The sequence below is a fragment of the Schistocerca cancellata genome, chromosome 1 (assembly GCF_023864275.1).
Source record: "Schistocerca cancellata isolate TAMUIC-IGC-003103 chromosome 1, iqSchCanc2.1, whole genome shotgun sequence".
Lineage (NCBI taxonomy): Eukaryota > Metazoa > Arthropoda > Insecta > Orthoptera > Acrididae > Schistocerca > Schistocerca cancellata.
The window spans coordinates 710,738,435-710,761,461 of record NC_064626.1 but is presented as its reverse complement, the minus strand read 5'-3'; the positions used below and the strand labels follow the sequence as shown (position 1 = coordinate 710,761,461).

The 23,027-nt window shown below is 42.3% G+C and overlaps 1 protein-coding gene across 2 annotated transcripts in view; it reads left to right on the top strand.

Moving 5' to 3' along the window:
• Positions 1-23,027, top strand: part of LOC126184823 (proton-coupled amino acid transporter-like protein pathetic) — a 359,869-nt gene that overhangs the window by 279,116 nt on the left and 57,726 nt on the right. For both annotated transcript variants that reach the window (XM_049927406.1, XM_049927416.1), the window contains exon 4: positions 7,133-7,255. In XM_049927406.1, the coding sequence (XP_049783363.1) occupies positions 7,133-7,255 (123 nt within the window). The remainder of the gene's footprint in view (positions 1-7,132; positions 7,256-23,027) is intronic.

Sequence of the window (23,027 nt, the reverse complement as noted above, 5' to 3'; positions counted from 1 at the left end):
GCCACATACCCAATTTTTTTCTTAACAATTATTTCTCAGCACACCCTACCCTGCAGTTCCCTTGCAAGCTTTTCAGGCCGTTCCCGACCACCCTCTAAGGATGAAACAGGAACTTACCGGCGCGTCGACTTGTCTAGACACTGACGAGGGACAACGTAGGTCAAGTGGGAGGCGGGGAAGGGAAGAGAAAGCACTACTTGAGACGAGAAAGCGGACCTGGATCTTTGCAACTGTATAGAGGTGGCTGGCCACCGGGATGACGCTAGCGGCCTCTGGTCGACCGGCGCTCCGTCCAGTCGCCGAATTCTCGCTGTGCTCTGCGCCGCTTCATCCGACCCATGTTATTATTCTCCGCTGGGAGCGTCTGTCAAAGCTTGCCACGCTTGTAGCGGTTCTCCACTGGCTTTTTAGACCACAAGAAAATGGTAGCCATTGCTTCAGATGTGCATAGGCAGCGCTCTACAACAGTTCTTCTTTTCGAATTCAAAGGCTCCGTGTAAGTTGCGCAGCAAAAACTCCGAGGTTAAGTACACTACCGGGCATTAAAATTGCTACACCACGAAGATGACGTGCTACAGACGCGAAATTTAATCGACAGGAAGCAGATTCTGTGATATGCAAATGACTAGCTTTTCAGAGCATTCACACAAGGTTGGCGCCGGTGGCGACACCTACAACGTGCTGACATGAGGAAAGTTTCCAACCGATTTCTCATACACAAACAGCAGTTGACCTGTGTTGCCTGGTGAAACGTTGTTCTGATGCCTCGTGTAAGTAGGAGAAATGCGTACCATCACGTTTCTGACTTTGATGATGGTCGGATTGTAGCCCATCGCGATTGCTGTTTATCGTATCGCGCCATTGCTGCTCGCGTTGATCGAGATCCAATGACTGTTAGCAGAATATGGAATCGGCGGGTTCAGGAGTGTAATACGGAACGCCGTGCTGGATCCCAACGACCTCGTATCACTAACAGTGGAGATGACAGGATCTTATCTGCATGGCTGTAACGGATCGTGCAGCCACGTCTCGATCCCAGAGTCAACAGATGGGGACGTTTGCAAGACAGCAACCATCTGCCCGAACAGTTCGACGACGTTTGCAGCAGCATGGACTATCAGCTCGGAGACCATGGCTGCGGTTACCCTTGACGCTGCATCACAGATAGGAGCATCTGCGATGGTGTACTAAACGCCGAACCTGGGTTCACGAATGGCAAAACGTCATTTTTTCGGATGAATCCAGGTTCTGTTTACAGCATCAGGATGGTCGCATCCATGTTTGGCGACATCGCGGTGAACGCACATTGGAAGCGTGTATTCGTCATCGCCATACTGGCATATCACCCGGCGTGATAGTATGGGGTGCCATTGGTTACATGTCTCGGTCACCTCTTGTTCGCATTGACGACACTTTGAACAGTGGACGTTACATTTCAGATGTGTTACGACCCGTGGCTCTTCCCTTCATTCGATCCCTGCGAAACCCTACATTTCAGCAGGATAATGCACGACCGCATGTTGCAGGTCCTTTATGGGCCTTTCTGGATACAGAAAATGTTCGACTGCTGCCCTGGCTAGCACACTCTCCAGATCTCCACCCAACTGAAAACGTCTGGTCAATGGTGGCCGAGCAACTTGCTCGTCACAATACGCCAGTCACTACTCTTGATGAACTGAGGTATCGTGTTGAAGCTGCATGGGCAGCTGTACCTGTACACGCCATCCAAGCTCTGTTTGACTCAATGCCCAGGCGTATCAAGGCCGTTATTACGGCCAGAGGTGGTTGTTCTGGGTACTGATTTCTCAGGATCTATGCACCCAAATTGCGTGAAAATGTAATCACATGTCGGTTCTAGCATAATATATTTGTCCAATGAATACCCGTTTATCATCTGCATTTCTTCTTGGTGTAGCAATTTTAATGGCCAGTAGCGTATGTAGTACTTGTCGATATGCGCTCCCTCCAGTAAACAGCATATTCTACATAGGATGGACAATTCTGATAGTAGACTACCAATTGAAACAAGTTGCTTGCGAAGGTTATTTGAGAAAGTTAAGCAAATGGAAAATCTGACGACCTGTATGGAAGGGTACACATTATATGCATCTGATACCATGTTCTGGTAGACCGTTAGGGCCCTAGCCCAAACTGCGTGCAAAGCCAGCTTGAAAGAAATGTGGGAGTAATGTTTCTTCCAGAAAATGTTGGAAATGAAAAAAGGATTATTAATTCAGATAGAGCTTACTCCAGTCTGATACAGATTTGAATCTCACCCATCATCTCCAACGAAGTCAAAATAAAATCATTTAATGCTACAATACTTCCATTGTCGTTATGTGGAACTAAGAAGCTGAGAAACTATTAACATTTGAGTGCGGTTTCTTGAAGGGTCTTCGCTCTAGAGTAAGATACTGTTGGCTGTTTAAGAAAGGAGAACCAACAATTGTTTCGAACTGTTGCGACAACCAAATATTGTCTGTAATACGGACAGGAGAAAGTTATCTTAGACAGAATATGTTGCTTGCATGTTTGAACACTTTAGAACTAACTTTTTCACGGTGGGATGGTTAGAGGGAATATTCCTGATTGTCCAACCCCAGAAACTATACGTGGAACAAGTACATTATCAATGGCGATGGAAATTCAAAGACAAACAAATGGAACCAACTCAACAGTGAGTTTACTGGAGGCAGCATGTGAGGTTGGTACACTACCTTCAAGATCGATTACGTCGAGAAGACGATGATATTAGGGAACTAATTACAACAGTACAATGATTACAGGTGTTAAAGAGACCGGAGATCGCTGAAGCAAAACACACTCAGGTTCCGTGTCATGTGACCATCATCTGAGGTCATTCTGATCCTTCCAGAATGTTCCTTTATTCGTGAATATTCGAAATCAACACTGGATGTCTAACAGATGCATCGCTACCTGTTTTTTAGCAGCTTCTTACTATACCGCGACTTACGTTTAATATTCTCTTCTAGTTGGTATCCTCCGTTCGCTGTTGTACGGAGCTTGTAGCTGATAAGTTCGTGTACCATGAAACATTTTTAAGTTGGAAAGTAATGGATATATCGGAACAAGACAAACAAGTTGAGTGAGTTCTTCTGGACCTCCCACATTTTTCTCGTGGCAAGAAGTAGCTGTTCAGAGTATGGGATTCCGTTCCGCCGACCTGTAAGTGCCAGGAAAATTTGAGACTTCATGAACAATGCGACCTTCTCAAGCACATGCCCAACTTCCTCAAAAAGTGGAGTAATTTCCTCATCACACTGCACCTGTCTCGGTACATCATCAGACTCAAACACTTACAGTAACTCTAGCCGATAAGGGTTAAAGATTTTTTCTGAATACGTAGTGTACTGTCGTACCAATGCGAGAGATCTGTTTCCAATGTGCTAAGTCAAAAGCTACACTTTTTGCTGCAGTGTGCGCGCACTTACATATACGCACACACACATAGCTCTATATTTCAAAACAACTCGATTCGTCGTACCAAGCCAAGGTGACTTTTGCGGCATGAAGTTAAAAGTAATAGCGTATAGATTCTTTCTTGGGTGTACAATGCTGTATAATCTGGTCTGTCAGTTGGATACTCAGAAAGGAGCTCATCTATGAACCAAACTACAAGTAAAATGTTTATATTTTGACATTGTTACCAAAAATACTCACTTCAATCAACAACAGGCAACAGCTGTTTGAGATCGGTACAGCATTTTTTTTAAATATTTGTTGTCACAGTCCCATCTGCATTTCGCAGCTTCTTGCAAATGAGATTGGTACAATACATAATTTAAATGTATATACAGTTTCAGTATGTCTCTGATAAAATGTTGGCCATAATTTGGCTAATTTTATTGAACAGTTCTGAAAAAATTCGGATTATTGGGTAAGCCCGCTTGTGAAAACCCTCGCGCATGTACGCACGCATACGCATACGCATACACGCACACACACACACACACACACACACACACACACACACACAGAGCTGTGGAACATGGTTCAGAGCGACTCGATTCGTCGTCCCAAGCTAATGGTTTTTTACGAGGTGCATTCAAGTTCTAAGGCCTCCGATTTTTTTTTTCTCCGGACTGGAAAGAGATAGAAACATGCGCATTGCTTTAAAATGAGGCCGCGTTCATTGTCAATACGTCCCAGAGATGGCAGCACCGTACGGCAGATGGAATTTTACCGCCAGCGGCGAGAATGTGAACTGTTTTAAATACTTAAAATGGCGACGTTTTCCTTACTTGAACAGCGTGCAATCATTCGTTTTCTGAATTTGCGTGGTGTCAAACCAATTGTAATTCATCGACAGTTGAAGGAGACATGTGGTGATGGAGTTATGGATGTGTCGAAAGTGTGTTCGTGGGTGTGACAGTTTAATGAAGGCAGAACATCGTGTGACAACAAACTGAAACAACCTCGGGCTCGCACAAGCCGGTCTGACGACATGATCGAGAAAGTGGAGAGAATTGTTTCGGGGGATCGCCGAATGACTGTTGGACAGATCGCCTCCAGACTTGGCGTTTCTGTGGGTTCTGTGCACACAATCCTGCATGACGACCTGAAAATGTGAAAAGTGTCATCCAGGTGGGTGCCATGAATGCTGACAGAGGACCACATGGCTGCCCCGTATGGCATGTTGCCAAGCCATGTTGACGCGCAACGACAGCATGAATGGGACTTTCTTTTCGTCGGTTGTGACAATGGATGAGACGTGGATGCCATTTTTCAATCCAGAAACAAAGCGCCAGTCAGCTCAATGGAAGCACACAGATTCACCGCCACCAAAAAAATTTCGGGTAACCACCAGTGCTGAAAAAATGATGGTGTCCATGTTCTGGGACAGTGAGGGCGTAATTCTTACCCATTGCGTTCCAAAAGGCACTACGGTAACAGGTGCATCCTACGAAAATGTTTTGAAGAACAAATTCCTTCCTGCACTGCAACAAAAACGTCCGGGAAGGGCTGCACGTGTGCTGTTTCACCGAGACAACGCACCCGCACATCGAGCTAAAATTACGCAACAATTTCTTCATGATAACAGCTTTGAAGTGATTCCTCATGCTCCCTACTCACCTGACCTGGCTCCTAGTGACTTTTGGCTTTTTCCAACAACGAAAGACACCCTCCGTGGCCGCACATTCACCAGCCGTGCTGCTATTGCCTCAGCGATTTTCCAGTGGTCAAAACAGACTCCTAAAGAAGCCTTCGCCGCTGCCATGGAATCATGGCGTCAGCATTTTGAAAAATGTGTACGTCTGTAGGGCGATTAAGTCGAGAAGTAACGCCAGTTTCATCGATTTCGGGTGAGTAGTTAATTAGAAAAATATCGGAGGCCTTAGAACTTGAATGCACCTCGTACTTAAAGCTGTAGCAGCTTTGTTAGAAGCGCTTGCGATAACAAAGCAGCTGTCTAGGCAGGTATCACTTATCCAGAACCATGAGCTCGGGGTGTGCCTTGCTTTCGGTGCTGAGCTGGGTTCTTTCTGATATCCACCAGTTCTTAGCTCCCTCGGAATGCTACATAATTACTCTCGGACATCAGACAATAGCGCTGCGCGTGCACTTTTTTCTACTTTTCATTGCAATTCCTTCGTCCTGAAAGAAAGAGAGAAAGAGAGAGAGAGAGAGAGGTACTGATGTATAAGTATGATATTAAATTGAAAATATCTTTCAGCTCAGTCTTAACAATGTAAACATGTTTTAGTAGTAGTAGTAGTAGTAGTAGCTTTATTCATTCGTAGATCTCTTTTTACAAGGATATAGGACATGTCAAAGTATTTGCAAGTTTAGACCAATTTAAAATAAGCTTATACCTATACACATATACAGGGTGATTCAAAAAGAATACCACAACTTTAAAAATGTGTATTTAATGAAAGAAACATAATATAACCTTCTGTTATACATCATTACAAAGAGTATTTAAAAAGGTTTTTTTTTCACTCAAAAACAAGTTCAGAGATGTTCAATATGGCCCCCTCCAGACACTCGAGCAATATCAACCCGATACTCCAACTCGTTCCACACTCTCTGTAGTATATCAGGCGTAACAATTTGGATAGCTGCTGTTATTTCTCGTTTCAAATCATCAATGGTGGCTGGGAGAGGTGGCCGAAACACCATATCCTTAACATATCCCCATAAGAAAAAATCGCAGGGGGTAAGATCAGGGCTTCTTGGAGGCCAGTGATGAAGTGCTCTGTCACAGGCTGCCTGGCGGCCGATACATCGCCTCGGGTAGTTAACGTTCAGGTAGTTACGGACAGATAAGTGCCAATGTGGTGGCGCTCCATCCTGCTGAAATATGAATTGTTGTGCTTCTTGTTCGAGCTGAGGGAACAGCCAATTCTCTAACATCTCCAGATACTGTAGTCCAGTTACAGTAGCACCTTCGAAGAAAAAAGGACCAAAAACTTTATTGGCTGAAATGGCACAGAAAACGTTCACCTTAGGCGAGTCACGTTCATACTGAATTGTTTCCCGCGGATTCTCAGTGCCCCATATACAGACATTGTGACGGTTGACTTTCCCGTCAGTGTGGAAAGTTGCTTCATCACTAAACACAATCTTAGCATCAACTGTCGCTGACGCCTAGTCAACAGCGCCTCAAGCGAACAAATGTACAACTAAATGAAACTTTATAGCTCCCTTAATTCGCCGACAGATAGTGCTTAGCTCTGCCTTTTGTCGTTGCAGAGTTTTAAATTCCTAAAGTTGTGGTATTCTTTTTGAATCACCCTGTATTTCAGACTTCTAGTTAAAAGCAATCATTAGATTTACTCTTGGTATACAATACTTTTTTTTACAAATAACCTATTAAATAATGTAGTGCCACACTGTTCACTCATATCTCACCATCAGTCACTGCACACACTATACACACGTTGTTTCATAACACTTCACTCACTACACACACACACACACACACACACACACTGGTGATCTCTGGGTCATTTTCTGTACCGCAACTTCCCATTTGCTATCTTGAAAATCTGGGTCAGCATCCTTCCATAATGAGTTAATGAGTGAGATGTTGAGCTCAGAAAGAGGAAGAATTGTCAGTATTTCCGTAGAGAAAGATATGGGGATTGACGTTCGGCTCCTGTTGCAGGTATAAAGTGACGGTCGCGCCGGCTGCCCCGAAAGATGTGGAGGCGTCGGAACCGCTTTCGCCGGACGGTCGGCTCCCACCTTGGGACCCTCTCACCGACCGTAAGATTGCTGGCGCCACAAGGTGAGTACAGTTGAAACCTGGTACCAAAGGAGGTTTACGAAAGTGGTAGACCAACTGGCAGATAACAAGTGAATACTAGGTGTCTTGATTCAAGCTACACGAGGAAACTCTGAAAGCTACAGTATTTCAATGTAAGTGACGAGGGGCAATGACGACGATTAAGGTATGTCTCGTTGATGTCTGTGTCATTAAAGACCCAGCACTACTTCAGATGGAATAGAACTCTTCAAGGAAGCAACCCAGCATTTTCCTGTAGGTGATTTACCAAGTCAGAAGGCGCACTAAGACGCAGAACTCCTGGTCAGGAGGAACAGGGTTGAAATCCTACTCAAGGCCGTTTCTACCATTAGGGAAGATTATGCAGCCGCCTAGGGCGGCAAAATTTTAGGGGCGCCAAAGATTAATTTCAAATAAAACAGAAAAAATTTGAGCAAATGAGGAGAAAAAATGAAAAAGAGGAAAAATTAAAACACCGAGTTGTTTTCAGAAGCATAAGGAACATTACTTAAACCTTTCAACACTAAAGCATTTTCCATAATGTGAAAAAAGGTAATTGTTGTTAAGTTTTATTTTTAAAAACTCATTTTTAAATAGGTACTGATGTGTAAGTATCGTCCAAAACTGAAAATATCTTTCACATTAATCTTAACAATACCAATGTTTTCCATAGTGCGTACACAGAGAAGAAGGGTGCTTTATGACCACCACAAAAAATTTAAAAATACAAATATCGTTAATTGTTGTTGAGTTTATGCACAACATACTCTTTAAAGATGTATTAATGTGTAAGGAGGATTCTGAACTTCAAAATATGAATGTGGCATTTGTTGCAAGTCACATTCACTACGAGGACTTAAATTTATGGGTTACTTTTTACTGAAAAATTCAAAACAATTACGGAATCTGGCATAAGAAATCGTTAAAAATAAGAAACAGTTTTTTTCAAAATTTTAAACTATAAAGTACATGACAAGTTTACAATATTTTTAAACATGCGGGTGTGAAGTACCCATTCTCTTCCCCCTTGGGTATTGCTTTGGCATGTCTCCCATTATAGTATAATTTCTAAATTCAAGGAAAAATTCATTCGCACCAGAAAATAGTTCCACACCTATATTAGTCCATTTTCTTATTGTTAAACAAACTAAATAATTGATGCTGAATTCGGTTGTACTGGTATATTCAGTTGAGTTCCAGCTTAAAATGTTAAGCACATTCTTCCTATTTCAGTTATTTTGGGAAATTTCAAAAACTGGGGACAAAAAATAAGAAATTGAGGACATTTATTTCCTCAATAAGTTTTAAGGGAATTGAGGACAAAATATGAAAATTGATGACTGTTCCCAGAAAATGAGGACGTCTGATCACCTTAGTTTAATAAATATAATAAAAGATTCGCATTTTTGTGCCATTGATTGTTAGCGGTGGTGGAGGGGGCGCGGGTGATATTGGGGATACTGATGGTACTGAAAATGAGGACGTCATTTTTCAATTCCCGTAGGGCGTTAAAACACCTAGAAACTGCCCTGATCCTACTCCGGGCTTTCAGATTTAGGGTTACGTGCTTTCCCTAAGTCGATTAAGGTGATGGTTCCTTTGTAAAAGACGTGGGCATTTTCTGACCCTGTTATTGTTTTACTTGAGGTTGTGTTTTATCTGTAATGGCCTCGTTATCGACCAGATGGAAACGAAGTAAATTTTTCCATGGATTCAAAATTTTCGTTTGAAACATCGATATTTTTCACCATACCTGTGATCAAATATTTCTCTCCATTAATTGAAGTCTTTGATGTCGACCATAAAAGTGAGGAAACAGTCCATTGAGAATCACAGAGACACTACTCTCTTTTCCACTCATCTCTAGGAACGTTGGGGTGTTGTGAAAATTGTCTTCTGTCATTCCTGTTGCTGCTTTTACAGTGACGGTTTATGAAACACTCTGCATGGCCTCCAAAATCAGACGAAAAAGTAAAGTACGCTTATGCAAAGATAAACAATGCGGCCTCTGTATTCTTCCATTTTTGGACAATTACGTACGTTTAGCACTACAACAATATTCTTTCTCCGTCGCAAAGCATTTTTACTAAAATATGACCGGTTAGCAGTGCCTCATGCACACCCATCAGATATGCAAGGGACGTTCAATAAGTAATGAAACACATTTTTTTCTCGGCCAATGTCGGCTGAAAAAACTTTGATTTTGTTGTGGGACTTCGTGGAATATACCCACTTCAGCCCCTTTAGTTTCATGAAGTTCCTATGTAACCTTCAGAATGGCGTCTGTAACAAAGGTGCGTTCCAAGTAGAGAGCTGTTATTGAGTTTCTTTTGGTGCAAAATCAGAGCATCTCAGATATTAATAAGCGTTTGCGGATTGCCTACGAGGATCTGGCAGTGAACAAAAGCATGGTGAGTCATTGGGCAAAGCATCTGTCACCATCACAACCAGGTTGCGCAACACTGTTTGATCTCTTGCATGCTGGTCAGCTACCTACAGTTGTGACTCCTGGAATGTTAGTGCGTCTGGACAGTCTCATCTGAGCTGATAAACGGATCACAAACAAACATTTCACTGCACTACTGGACATGTCTGTTGGTGATGCTGACAAACTCATCCACCAGATGGAGTACTCAAAGTTTTGTGTCTGCTTGGTTCCTCAGCTCCTAAAATAAGACCATAAAGAGCAACAAAGAACCATCAGTGTCCCAATGAAGGGTGAACTACATGGGAAGCAGTGTGGGGATGATGGGAAGGTTAGCGATACAGCAAGATGTTGGCTCTGACATCGACCAGTAGAGTGTTACCATGTGGACATACTGGCCATCCCAGTAAGGTGGCGTGAGGTCATTGCACTGCATGGGATTATGTTGAGAAACAGGTTTTTGTAGCCAAAAGAGTGGGGAATAACATGTTGTATTGGGATTTTGAATAAAACCAATCTGCAACAGGAAAAAAGTGTGTTGCACTACTTATCGAATGCCCCTCGTAAAATGCTTCACCACAAATAATGCAATGTGAACTACAATATCGTAAGTGATAGTGCTTTGAGGAGGCCATCAAAATGGATGCTCATCAAGGCTTCTAGAATGCTGCACAACCAGCTACCTGTGTTCTGACACTGTGGCAGCAGCCACGTTATGACCACTGATGCATCTATTCTAAAGCCATCTAAAAGGATTACTTGTCTGCTGGTGAAATGAGGAGGGCTACTCCGCTGTTTGGGGTAGGCGTACAGTTCTAAAATGGTTAGAACACTGACTAATTGCAGAAAACCTTGTGGCATAGAGGGATGTTAGAGCAAAATCTGAAAGAACTATTGAGGAGAGCAAACCGATATCATAGTTTGATATTTCTTGAAAACCCTTGAAGTTCCCACTAAATCCACTTTGATACGGCAAATTATCAAGAAGATTGCTGGGAGAGGGGGAGGTGGACACATATTGGTGCAATGTGCAATGGAACTATTCAGCTGAGGTCTGCAGATATTGCACAGGCAGTGGTGAAATACTGCAGATGCATGACTGCCATGATCAGCTAGGCTCCGGCCCTTAGGTAGGAAAGAGTCATGGAAGAGTGGTGTAGTTAGGACTTTTGTTTTAACAACAAGAAATTTTCAAATTGCTTCTCTTGGCAGCAGAATTCAGCACTGTCTGCTGGTCATTATATGGCTGGATACAGTCCATTACACCATGTTGGGGCACATTATGAGCCAGAGTGGAAAGGATTATTGTTTAAACACCTTTGTGCAGTCTGTAATTAGCCTACCCTTTACTTTATGTGTCTTAAAGGAGTGGTACATAGGGAGCCGTAGTATATTCCTAGATTCCGCTTGCAAGAATGTTCCTTAAAACATTGGGTAGTTGGTTTATGTCTTCAAGTTTCTACCACTTCAGGGTTTTCCATGGTTTATTTAAAGAATCAAACTCCCATACACAAGACAGCTTCGAGCTTAAGGTTTTTTGGAACTTGCTAAGTGCTCTCATTATCAAATACTAGGTGAGTATAGCCTAGGTAATTTGCACTCCATTTTTAGAAAAGCTAGTTTTTCATGCAAGTCAATGTTCATGACATATCTCCTGAACTTTGTGTCATACAGTGGTAACATTTTGCTGATACGTTCTGTGGATCTATGTAGATACTGTTTGCAAAATGTCTTGTGAATAGAGTTAGTGATAGAAATGAAACAAATTAAAATGTCATACCTGATGCTGAAGTTTTACAGCTTACACAGTGAAAATAAAGTATGTGACTAACTTTTTTCTTTCAATATTTTGTGGGGGATGTCAGCGAGGAAAATTTTCAAAAAGCTTTGAAATTATGCATCAAGTTTATTCAAATTTCCTAAGTGCTCCCAATCTAAAATACTGGACAGTTTGTGCTCTGTGAGTTACATTGCCTCAAGACATATCCATAGTTTCTAATTTTAATACTTGATTTATTGTGTTAAGCCTGTAATGTCAGGTCATATCTTAGTGAATAGATTATGACACCAATCGTAATTTTTAAATTTGGTCAATAATTACATGACATACTTAAAAGGCTGGCTGCGGTGGCCGTGCGGTTCTAGGCACTTCAGTCCGGAACCGCGTGACTGCTACGGTCGCAGGTTCGAATCCTGCCTCGGGCATGGATGTGTGTGATGTCATTAGGTTAGTTAGGTTCAAGTAGTTCTAAGTTCTTGGGGACTGATGACCTCAGATGTTGAGTCCCATAGTGCTCAGAGCCATTTGAACATACTTAAAATCAAATTTTTCTTTCCCCGGAAGTTGTTAGATAGCCAACCCGTAACTGTGACCTGGTGACTTAGCCATTTAGTAACATACTAAGCTAAGGCCAGAGGACTTATGTGCCATAGCACCTTTTCCTCATGAATCAGTTAATCTATTCCTATCAAAATCTCTACATTAGTTCCTTTCCACACTCACAGACAAATCTTTGTGGGGGCCTTAATTTATTAATATGTCTAGATGTGTAGGTATAGATGGAATGCACAAATGTTTTGCAAGCAGTTTCCTTTGTTGTCTAGCTGCATTTTCCCAGTATCCTACCAAAGAAAAAATTCTGCCACCAACTTTACCCACAACTGAGCCCATGTTATTGTTTCATTTCATATCCTTGCAGATATTGCACTAAGGATATGGTTTGGATTATGGATGTTTCACTTCTTAAGTGATAAGAGTGATTTGCCACAGCTTGCCATCAGGCAATTTCCTCATGGCAAGCCATGCATCCTGCACTGTCCCCAATCGTTAGTTTGCCATATTATTGCTAACCCTCCATTGGAGTTCATTTCTGTCAATTGTCTGACAGTAACAAGGCCTTCATTGATCTTTTCATCCCATGACTTATTGGCATTAGATCTCATTCTGAGTGAGAATGGAGCTGCTCACAACTGATTGTTGAAGAGGCTGGAGTTTGTGTTAGATTTACTGTCGCTCAAGTGGAAACATTTCCACATTACATTTTTAGGTCCATGTTTGTTCAGATGTTAAACAAACACCACAACAATGTCATAGCACATACTGAAAAATTTACATAAAGTGGTATCATAGGCTGCTCAGCTGCATTCCCCATGATGAATCTCAAGATGCATTCACTTTCACATCATGATCTGTAAATTCCATCATGAAGTAGAGATCCTTCAGATATTAAGAATGAGTCAAGGTATAATTAACAGGCATAAGCACACAAACCTGGAAACTTCTGTAAAGTACAGGGTTTTTCAGAAAGAATCATCCAATAAAAAAAATCATAACTATTATGTTACTTGAGATACATGCATGAACAACATGCTGTTGGAAGGAGCAAACTCTTGATTTCCATGTGGTTCCTGCTAGGTAGCAGCGGAGTGTGACCACTTCAGTTCTAGTAAAAATGGTGTTGGGACAACATAAAGTGTTTTGTGTTCTATATTTTGCACAGTGTGGGTCAGTAATAACTGTTCAGCACAACTTTCATACTAGGAATGGTGTGGATCCACCTACAGCACAGAGCATTAGACAATGGGATGAAAAATTCTGAGAAACAGATTGTTTGTGTACAGGCAAATTGCTGGGCCATACTTGAGTGTCTATAGAGACATTCACTGCATCCTCCATAGTTTCATAAGGAGCCAGCAGAAATCTATTTGCCATGCAGCTTGACAGTTCAGCATGCCACCTATGTCCGTCTGGCATGTGTTGCACTGACATTTGCACATAAAACCATACAAAATTCAGCTACTGCAAGCTCTTCATGAAGGTGACAAACAATAACGTATGGAGTTCTGTAATTCTGTTCTTAGCAAGATGGAGGATGACAGTTTTCTTCCAAGCTTAGTGTTTAGTGACAAGGCAACATTCCATTTAAACAAAAAGATGAACTGTCATAATGTGAGAATATGGGGTATGGAACAACCACATGAAGCTTTACAACATCAGAGGAGCTCTCCAAAATTTAATGTGTTTTGTGCAGTTTCACGGGAAAAGGTGTATAGTCCATTTTTATTTGTCAAAAATGCTGCTACAGGAAGCACGTATCTCAATATACTTGAGCAATTTCTTTTCCCACAGTTGGAGACCAATTCAAATGACTTCGTTTATCAACAGGATAGAGCACCACCACACTGACATCCGGAAGTGCAGGAATTTTTAAATGAAAGGATTATTGAACAATGGATGATTCAGCATTACATTACTGACATCCAACATCACCGCACCTAACTGTATGTGATTATTTCTAGTTGGGGTTTATAAAAGACTCTGTTTATGTGCCTCACTTACCAAAAACAATGAATTAACTGAGACACCACATAACAGCAGATGTGGAAGCTGCAACTCAAGAAATGCCCACTGCAATGTGGGAACAGTTTGAATACTGCATTGACATATGCCATTCATCTCAAGGGAGGCATGTTGAACACCTATGCAAAGGTATGAAAAAAACTTTTTGAGTTTCCCATTCATCAAAAAACAAAATTCATTGTATTTATTAGTTTCAGAAATATAGACTTGCCTACTCGGATGATTCTTTTTGATACACCCTGTATACTAACTTGTGCTAACATGCCCATTCTGATATGTAAATGGATACATTTCTCAATGACAATGGCACAGTTATCATATATTTAAGTGCATAGGCACATTTTGCTTTTGTGAGCATTCATGGCAATCAGAATGAGATTTTCACTCTGCAACGGAGTGTGCGCTGATATGAAACTTCCTGAACTGTAGGTATTCTGGACCACCATGCAGCTCTCCATCTTTCACATCAATAAACATTGCCAGAGGTGAAAGAAGTGATAAGTGACAGACAAAAATCTGCCAGGAAGTTTCATTCATAGCAATCAACTGTACTTCAGACATCTTGCTGACTCTATATGTGTTATGAGCCCAGCCTAGGGCATTAGCTTTGTCACTGCACATAATGTGTTTTTCACCTTGAACTGAGAATGTTTGTATGCTTTATTTAACAGTGGAAACATTATTTTGCTTAAAAATGCCAGTTTTTGTAAGAGTTTGTATGCTTCATTCAAAAAACATACTCTGCAACAAACAATTAGTTCTTCACAAAATATTTCTTTACTCCTTTTGCTCTTTGCATTATATGTTGTGATTCAGAGTCCAGAGTATATGCTACTGTTCTTATTCATTCATTTGCCATATGAATTTACAACCTGTAACACTGAGATGTCTGTGACCTTGAGGCCACAGTAACAGACAAGATGACAGTGTTTCTGTCACCTTGAAGCGACAGGAGAAGACAAGATGACAGTGTTCTGAGAAAATCTTAATACACTAAGTTCAATAAGTCCACTTTAGGCTATTCAACGTATGTACAGAGTGCCAAGGAATCCCTCCTTTCCTTATAGGGGGAAAAAAGGGTAATGATGCTAGTACACATTCACGCTGATAAATTACCTGATCTGCCATGACAAAGGCAATGCTTCCCACAGTAGGTACAAGGTAGTGCTTCATTGTGTGGTGGAACCTTAGCAATAAATAAGGCAACAGACTGCATTTGGAAAAACCAACAATCCAGCCATCACATTAATTAATTAATTAATCAATTAATTTGTTCATGATGTTCCATTGACCCCATCAAGAGGGTAAACTGTTAGTGGTGGGAACAATCAAGGTATCATCAACAAAAAATAAAAATAAATTGTACAATGTATTAACAATAAACTGTAATAACTTTGCTTAATACTATTTATACTTCAAGTAAAGCAGTTATCAGTCTGAAGGTTATTTTGTACTACTCAGGGTCCTGCTGGAGGTGGAATGCCTTAGACTTTCTCTGACTTTTGAACTGACTGATCCAGCCATTTATAGGGGGACCTACAGTTGTTGAACTGTAGGTATTCTGGACCACCATGCAGCTCTCCATCTTTCACATCAATAAACTTTGCCAGAGGTGAAAGAAGTGATAAGTGACAGACAAAAATCCTAAGATTGATTGGGGACCAAATCAGAGACCTTTGGATTTGTAGTTTGGCCCTTTACCCCTTTTTTCTTTTTTTTTCATTTTCTTAACTATTGTTCATCGCATTTTGTTGGGGCGGATGTCATCTGACACTCATTCAAGTTCATCACTGATCACTTTACTCAGCTTTTTTTATTGCAGAGGGCAGCCTGCCCTCTGACCAAATATGCTGACCTACCAAGCCCACCACACTATACCACATGTACCAGCTAAATTTCAGCTAGTAAATTAGAAGGGTAATGCATACTTCAGAAAAGCTACTTCATTCTCAGTTTTATTAAATAGCCACTCTTTATGATCTCTGTGGTATTTTCCAAAGAAAATAGTCACTCCTGTCTGGAACAAGAGGTGCCTGTAAACAGTACACTACTAGTTAGCCAGCCAGGTTTACAATGAAACACTCTTACTTGCCATGTGGTTAACAGGTACTTTAAATCCTCAAATCTAGATAACCTGAAAATTTCTCAGAGTAGCTAATGAGGTATTTGTTTTTTTGAAACTGGTAGGTATTTTAACATTAAACTGACACAATCCAAGAAACTAAAATAACCATAAGAGAAACATACATGACAAAACTATTCAGTCAATGTAAATAGCACAAAATTTTAATGAATTTGGCTCCAGAATGATATTACATAGGACACAAACATTCCAATGAGTCATTGACAATAGTGTAACAAACTTGACTGAAAAATTATTTATTTTGTTTTTGTTTACTCTGAGCTACAATATGATCTTACATTTTGGCATAACACAGCACACTGTCTGCAGCTTTTTTAGATGAATCTTTCTTTTTAAATTATATAAAAGAAGGAAATAATAGAAATAATAGAAAAGAAGGAAAAGAACATTCTGTGAAGCACTATTCAGGAAAAGAGGATTGTCCACTTGGCATGAGTGTATGTTTAGGAGATTGCTGTGTTTATTAAGAAGCATGCAATTAAAAATCCAAGTCTTTTGTGTAGAAGAATCTTCTGACATTAGGGCAAGTTTGGGCATCCCCTAAGGGAGTCTCATACGATTATCAATTTTCAAAGAATATGTTAATCACCTAGCAGATAACGTTGGAAATTACACAAGACTTTTCACAGATGATGCTGTTGTAGACAGAGAAAAATGACAACACTAGAAAACTGTTCTGAAATGCATGAAGTCACATAGGATTGGCAGTTGGTGCAGGGATTGGCAGTTGACCATCAACATAAAAAATAAAAAATAATGTACTGTGCATAAATATGCAGAAAGACCCATTAATGTATGATTACATGACTGCAGAACAATCACTGGAAGAAATTACATCCATAAAATATCTAGGCATATGCACACAGAGGGATTTCAAGTGAAACGACCATATAAAACTAACTGCAGATAAGGCAGATGTCAGACTGAGATTCATTGGAAGAATCCTTAGAAAGTGTAGACTACCCACATAGGAGGAAGCTTACAAAATTGTTGTTCAAGCAACACTGGTGTTTGAATATTGCTAGTCATTTTGGAATGTGTACCATATCGGACTGATAGAGGAAATAGGATTGAAAGAAGAGCAGCACATTTTGTTATAAGTTCATTTAGTAACCACAAAAGTATCATGGATATGCTCAGACAACTTCTGTGGAAGATGCTGGAAGAGATGCTTTCTGCATCAAGATGTGGCTACTGTTAAGAATTTTGAGAGTTCATGTTCCTAGAAGAGTCAAACAACATATTGCTTCCTCCTATGTATATGTCAAGTAAAGATCGTGAACATAAAATTAGAGAGATTGAAGCTCACATGGAGGCTTTTCAAAAATTTTCTTCTCACAAACTGTTTGAGACTAGAACAGGAAAGGAAAGAAGTGAGTCATACGCAAAGTACCTTCCGCCACATACTGTAAGGTAGTTTGCAGAGTATAGAAGTGATGTAGATTTAGAATTATATATAGATGGTTCATTGACAATAATATGAGACAAAAGAAAGAGTGCCCACTGGACAAGTAACATTTACCCCTGTTAGGGGGAACATTTTAGTAAAGTATAATAATTTACAATAGACTGTCCAGAAATGAAATCACTAGACACTTTAGGAAGTCTTAAAGTCAGACTGAAGGCATATTCAATTGACTACTGCCTCTATAGCATAGAGGAATTTTCCAGGGAGCAACAAATAAACAGCAGTTTCAAATTTCAATATGTCTTTGGACTTTGCACTGGGTGTGAGATATGAAAATTCATACCTTAGGTCTCCAAACAGGTATCTAGATGGAAATTTTCATTTATTCTTTAAGATACTAGCACAGTAGGCTGTGTGTGTATTTTGAATACCACTTACTAGTCTTTTTAGTTGTCATTGTAATGCAAATGCAAGTGGAAGACTCTGCTGTCATCTGTACAATACCCAGAAAAATAAAAAATAAATCTTCATAAGTGTGAGTAGAACTCACACACCAAGGGTTCTCTATAAAGTTAATTATGTATGTAAATAGTTTGTCCAACCTCAACAGTTTTTGTTTGTTATTGATATCGATAGTGATGAGATATCAGTCCTAGGAATTCCAACACTTTCACAGTTTTTCCGTTATTCATACTGTGAAACCTGGCTTCTTGCCAAATTTCATTATTCTAGGTCAATGAGAAGTACCCTACAGGTTTTGATGAATGAGTTTATGAGTGTTAAAATTTGTGACCTAAATGGCCATATATTTTGACTGCGTTGATTTAGAAGCTTAAATGTTTTACACCACCAAGGGACATTAGACTTCAGAATGTGAAATAAATTTCAACTTGATGTGCCTACCCATTCCTAAGAAAGAGGGCTCCAACGTGGTGGGCAGACAGGCACATAGACGAACAGACAGACAACAAAGTGATACTATAATGGTTACTTTTTTACTGATAGAAGTAAAGAACACTAAAAATAATTAAAACAGTAAAGTGTGTGAAAAATGACATTAGCCAAAACTTTTGAAAATGCCATCTGGAACTTAAAACACCAAAATAGGAATATTTTGATGTGCAAATACAACCTCTGACAATAAAGTTTGGTGAATGTAATCAGAACAGTCAATCAGGCAGCCCTGGCGATTCACAACACTGCACCTGCATAGCGGCCGGTGTTGACAACCTGCCCCCCACCATAGTTAAGTGACCATCGTGTGTATTCCGCGTTAGACCTGTTGGACTAAGTGCTTGTTCAGTGCATTGGTTGTGAACTGAGAACAGGATAATGAATGAGCAAAGGATCAATTTAAAGTTTTGTTTTAAGTTTAGCAAGACCCTGAAAGAAATTCATGCAATGTTGGTACATGTTTATGGCGATCAAGCACTGTCCATGAAGTGTGTGTACGAGTGGTTTGCCCATTTGTGATGAGGCTGGGGAAGTGTTTCTGACAATCCCCAGATCAGATGACTAGTGACTGCTGTCAGTGACAAAAATATTGAGAAAGTGAGGACATTATTCATGAAGACCATTGATTAACTGTGTGCATGATAGTGGATGAACTGCAGATGAACAGTGAATCTGTGTGACAAATCCTTACCCAGGAGTTAGGGAAGAAGAAAACATGTTGTTGTCTTGTGCCTCATCACCTGACTGATGATCAGAAGCGGGCGTGTTTAGAGGCTTCACAGGATTTTGTCGAAACGGTGGATGTGACACCCAATTTCTTGAACTGTATTGTCACTGAGGAAGAAACCTGGTGTCTCTGGTACGACTTTGAAATGAAACGGCATGGAATGCCGTTCTCTGACATCACCTCATCAGAAAAAGGTCAGAGCCAAAAAATCACGCATCAAAACGATGCTCATCACCATTTTTGATAGTCAAGGCATTATCCACAAGGAATTTATACCTGAAGGAATGACGTTACATGCTGCATTTTATGTTGAAATTTTGACCCATTTCATGCAACACCTACGCAGGGTACAATCCCAGTACACACAATAAGATTCCTGGACTATTGTTCACGACAGTACTTGCCCATGCGCAGCCATTATCGTCAAACAGTTCCTGGCAAAAAACGGGGTTGTGCTACTTGAACATCCACCATACTCACTGGATCTCAGTCATACGGGCTTCTTCCTATTCCCTCAACTCAAACTTGCTTTGAAAGGAAAGAGATTTGACAATATTCCTGACAGCCAATGAAATGTGATGCAGCTTTTGAACACCATCTCAAAGGAAGGCTTCATGCAAAGTTCCCAGGACAGAGATCAGTGGTGCTTAGTTATGGGAGGTGACTGTATTAACACGATTCACGTTGTCCGTCGCACTTCACATAGTGTAGACCGGGAACTGTCTGCTAGGCATGCCTCATGTAAAACTGACTGGGCACAGCCTGTGCTGCCTGAGTTATTGTTGTTTTGCTGGCAGAGGGCGCAGCCGAATTCTCACATGCCCTCTGGTGGATGGGACTTTACTTGCGGCAACTACTGTCCATGACGCGCCGTGCTGATGTGCGCCTCCCGCGCGTGCTGATGTGCGCCTCCCACGATCTTTCTGGTTGCTACTGCACTCCTCCTCCTTCACAGTGAAACCACTGTGATCCACTGCGTCAGAAGGTGGAGCGTCGTGCAGTAGCAATGACCTCCACATCCATTGGAATGCTGGAGTCGGGGGGATCTGCCAACCCTCAAGCCGGAACCTTCGAATATGGTTGGAAGTGACCCACTCGAAGAGGCCCCTGTCGTCACACCACTGGAGCCCGGGACGGAACGGGTGACAAGCTGTCGAACTCCGGATCCCATTCCACCTCGGGAGGGGCAAGACCCAGTTGTGGGGACGATGGGGAAGGCACGACCACAGGGGAACCAGACTCCTGAGAAACCGGGCCTGCGAGGGGGGCCAGCTCTTGCCGGGGCATCTCTAACGATGGCAATGCCAGTACTGGAGCTACTGGAGGCCGCCAAGGCTGAGAACCATCGCAGTGTGGCGGAGTCACAGGGGGGAGGGGTGGTAGCGTCCCCTGAGAAAACAACATGGGTGCCAGCAATGGGGAAGCTGGTGCCTGAGGGGTCGGAGGGTGGGTGCCCAAATGTGGACGTAGCTGATTTTGGTGACGACACACCTCCTGGTCCCCTGCCTGCAAGGTATAGAGCCGGTGACCATTGTGGCGCAGGACCACCACCGGTATCCAATGTGGATTGCGACCAAACCCACGTGCCCAGACCGACGTACCTGGTGGAAAGCCGGGTACCCCATTTTGCGAAGACTGGTGAGGACCAGGCCAGCGGAGGTGCAACAGAGTCCTAAGTTGGTACCTGTGGAGGAGCTCTGTGGGGCTGCGTTCTCCTATCGGTGTGGTTCGGTATGCCGTCAGGAAAAACGTCAGCGCCTCCTCCGCAGGAAATTCGTGCACATACTTTTTCATCAGTGTCTTAAATGTGCACACCATGTGCTCGGCTTCCCCATTCGATTGTGGATGAAAGGGGGGAGAGCAAACGTGCCGAATACCGAAGCGCCTACAAAAATCCTTGAAGGTCTGTGAAGTAAACTGAGGTTCATTGTTCGATACCAGGGTGACTGGCAGACCTTCCACAGAAAATATTTTTGTGAGTGCCTGGATTGCAACTTCTGAAGTGATTGAGGAGCAGCGAACTACATATGGGAATCGGGAATAAGCGTCAATGACAATGAGCCAAAAGCCATTGAGTAACGGGCCCGCAAAATCTATGTGAACACGTTCCCATGCCTGGATTGCAGGCAGCCATGAAGAGAACGCTGACCTGGGAGATGCCTGTTGGCTCGCACACTGGGAAAAACTCCTTCCAAGACTGAGAGGTGGTCTCATAAAACAAAATAGTTACGAAGAGGGTCCGAGGCCCGTCCTGGAGGTCGGGACAAACACCCCTGCTGAACGAGGTGAACTACTTGCCGGATAACCGGGTCAGTTGCCGTTTCCCTGGTTACTCTAGAACTAGTGATCGGCGGGACGCCACATCCAAATGAAAACACATAATCTCCTCCCGATCGAACTTAGAATCCGGGTCCACCGGAAAACGGGAAAGAGCGTAGGCGTTGGCATGCTATCCGGTAGGGTGAAATGAATGTCATAATGGTATTTAGAGAGGAACAAGGCCCAGTGCTGCAGTCTGTGGGCTGCTCTATCCAGAATCTGAGAGGTGGGGCCAAATAAAGATATTAATGGCTTAGGGTCAGTGATTAACCAAAACTTCGTGCCATACAAGAAAGGGTGAAACTTGGTAACTGCGTAGACAATGGCCAAAGCCTCGTTTTCCCACTTGGGAGTAATGGGCGTGTGCGGGACTAAGAGTTTTAGATGCAAACGCCAGTGGCTGCTCAGAACCATCCGCGTTGTGATGGGCCAGGACTGCCCCCACCCCATTCTGTGAAGCACCTGTAGCCAGGACCAATGGCTTATTGGGGTCAAATGTAGCCAAACAAGGCGCTGATGTGAGGAGGCCCTTCAACGAGGTGAACACTCACTTGCATGCAGGCGACCAATCAAAAGGAACACTCTTGCACAGAAGGCAGTACAGGGGGCGGGCTATGGTGGGAGCCCTGGGAATGAACAGGTGGTAATAGGCAATCTTGTCTAAAAAAGCTTGTAACTCCTTCAGCGAAGCGGGCTGGGGAAGGTCGGCGATACCTTGGACCAAACTTCCTAGTGGCTGGACGCTGTGCCGAGAGATAGTGTAGCCCACATACTCAATGGAAGGTTGGAAGAAGTTCAACTTACACAGGTTGCAACGCAGGCCCACAGACCTGAATTTGAGAAAGAGGGTTCGAAGGTTGTGCAAGTGTTCCTTCGTGCTGCGGCCTGTGAAAAGTATCTCGTCCAGGTAATTAATACAATGACGTATTGTCAACGTAATGTGCTCAAGATAACGCTGAAATATCACTGGGGCACTGCATATTCCGAAGGCCAACCGCTGGTATTGGTAAAGCCCAAATGGTGTGTTGACGACCGCCAGCTGTTTGGAGTACTCATCAAGTGGTATCTGATGATAAGCCTCCGAAAGATCGATTTTCTTAAAATATTGGCCTCCCACCACATCAGAGAACAATTCATCAGAACAAGGCAAGGGATATGTGTCCACCACCAATTGGGAATTAATGGTGGCCTTGAAATCGCCACAAAGACGTAATTTTCCTGAGGGTTTCCTGACAATAACGAGGGGCGAAGCCCACTCACTAGAATAAAGGAGAAGAACGACCCCAAGGGCTGTCAGCTGGTCTAGCTCTGCTTTTACCTGAGGGTGGAGAGCCAAGGGGATCTGCCTCGCACGTAGAAAATGCGGGTGAGCCGACACCTTCAACGTTAAGTGAGCTTCAAAGTCTGAAACACGCCCCAGGCCCTCCTCAAAGATATCC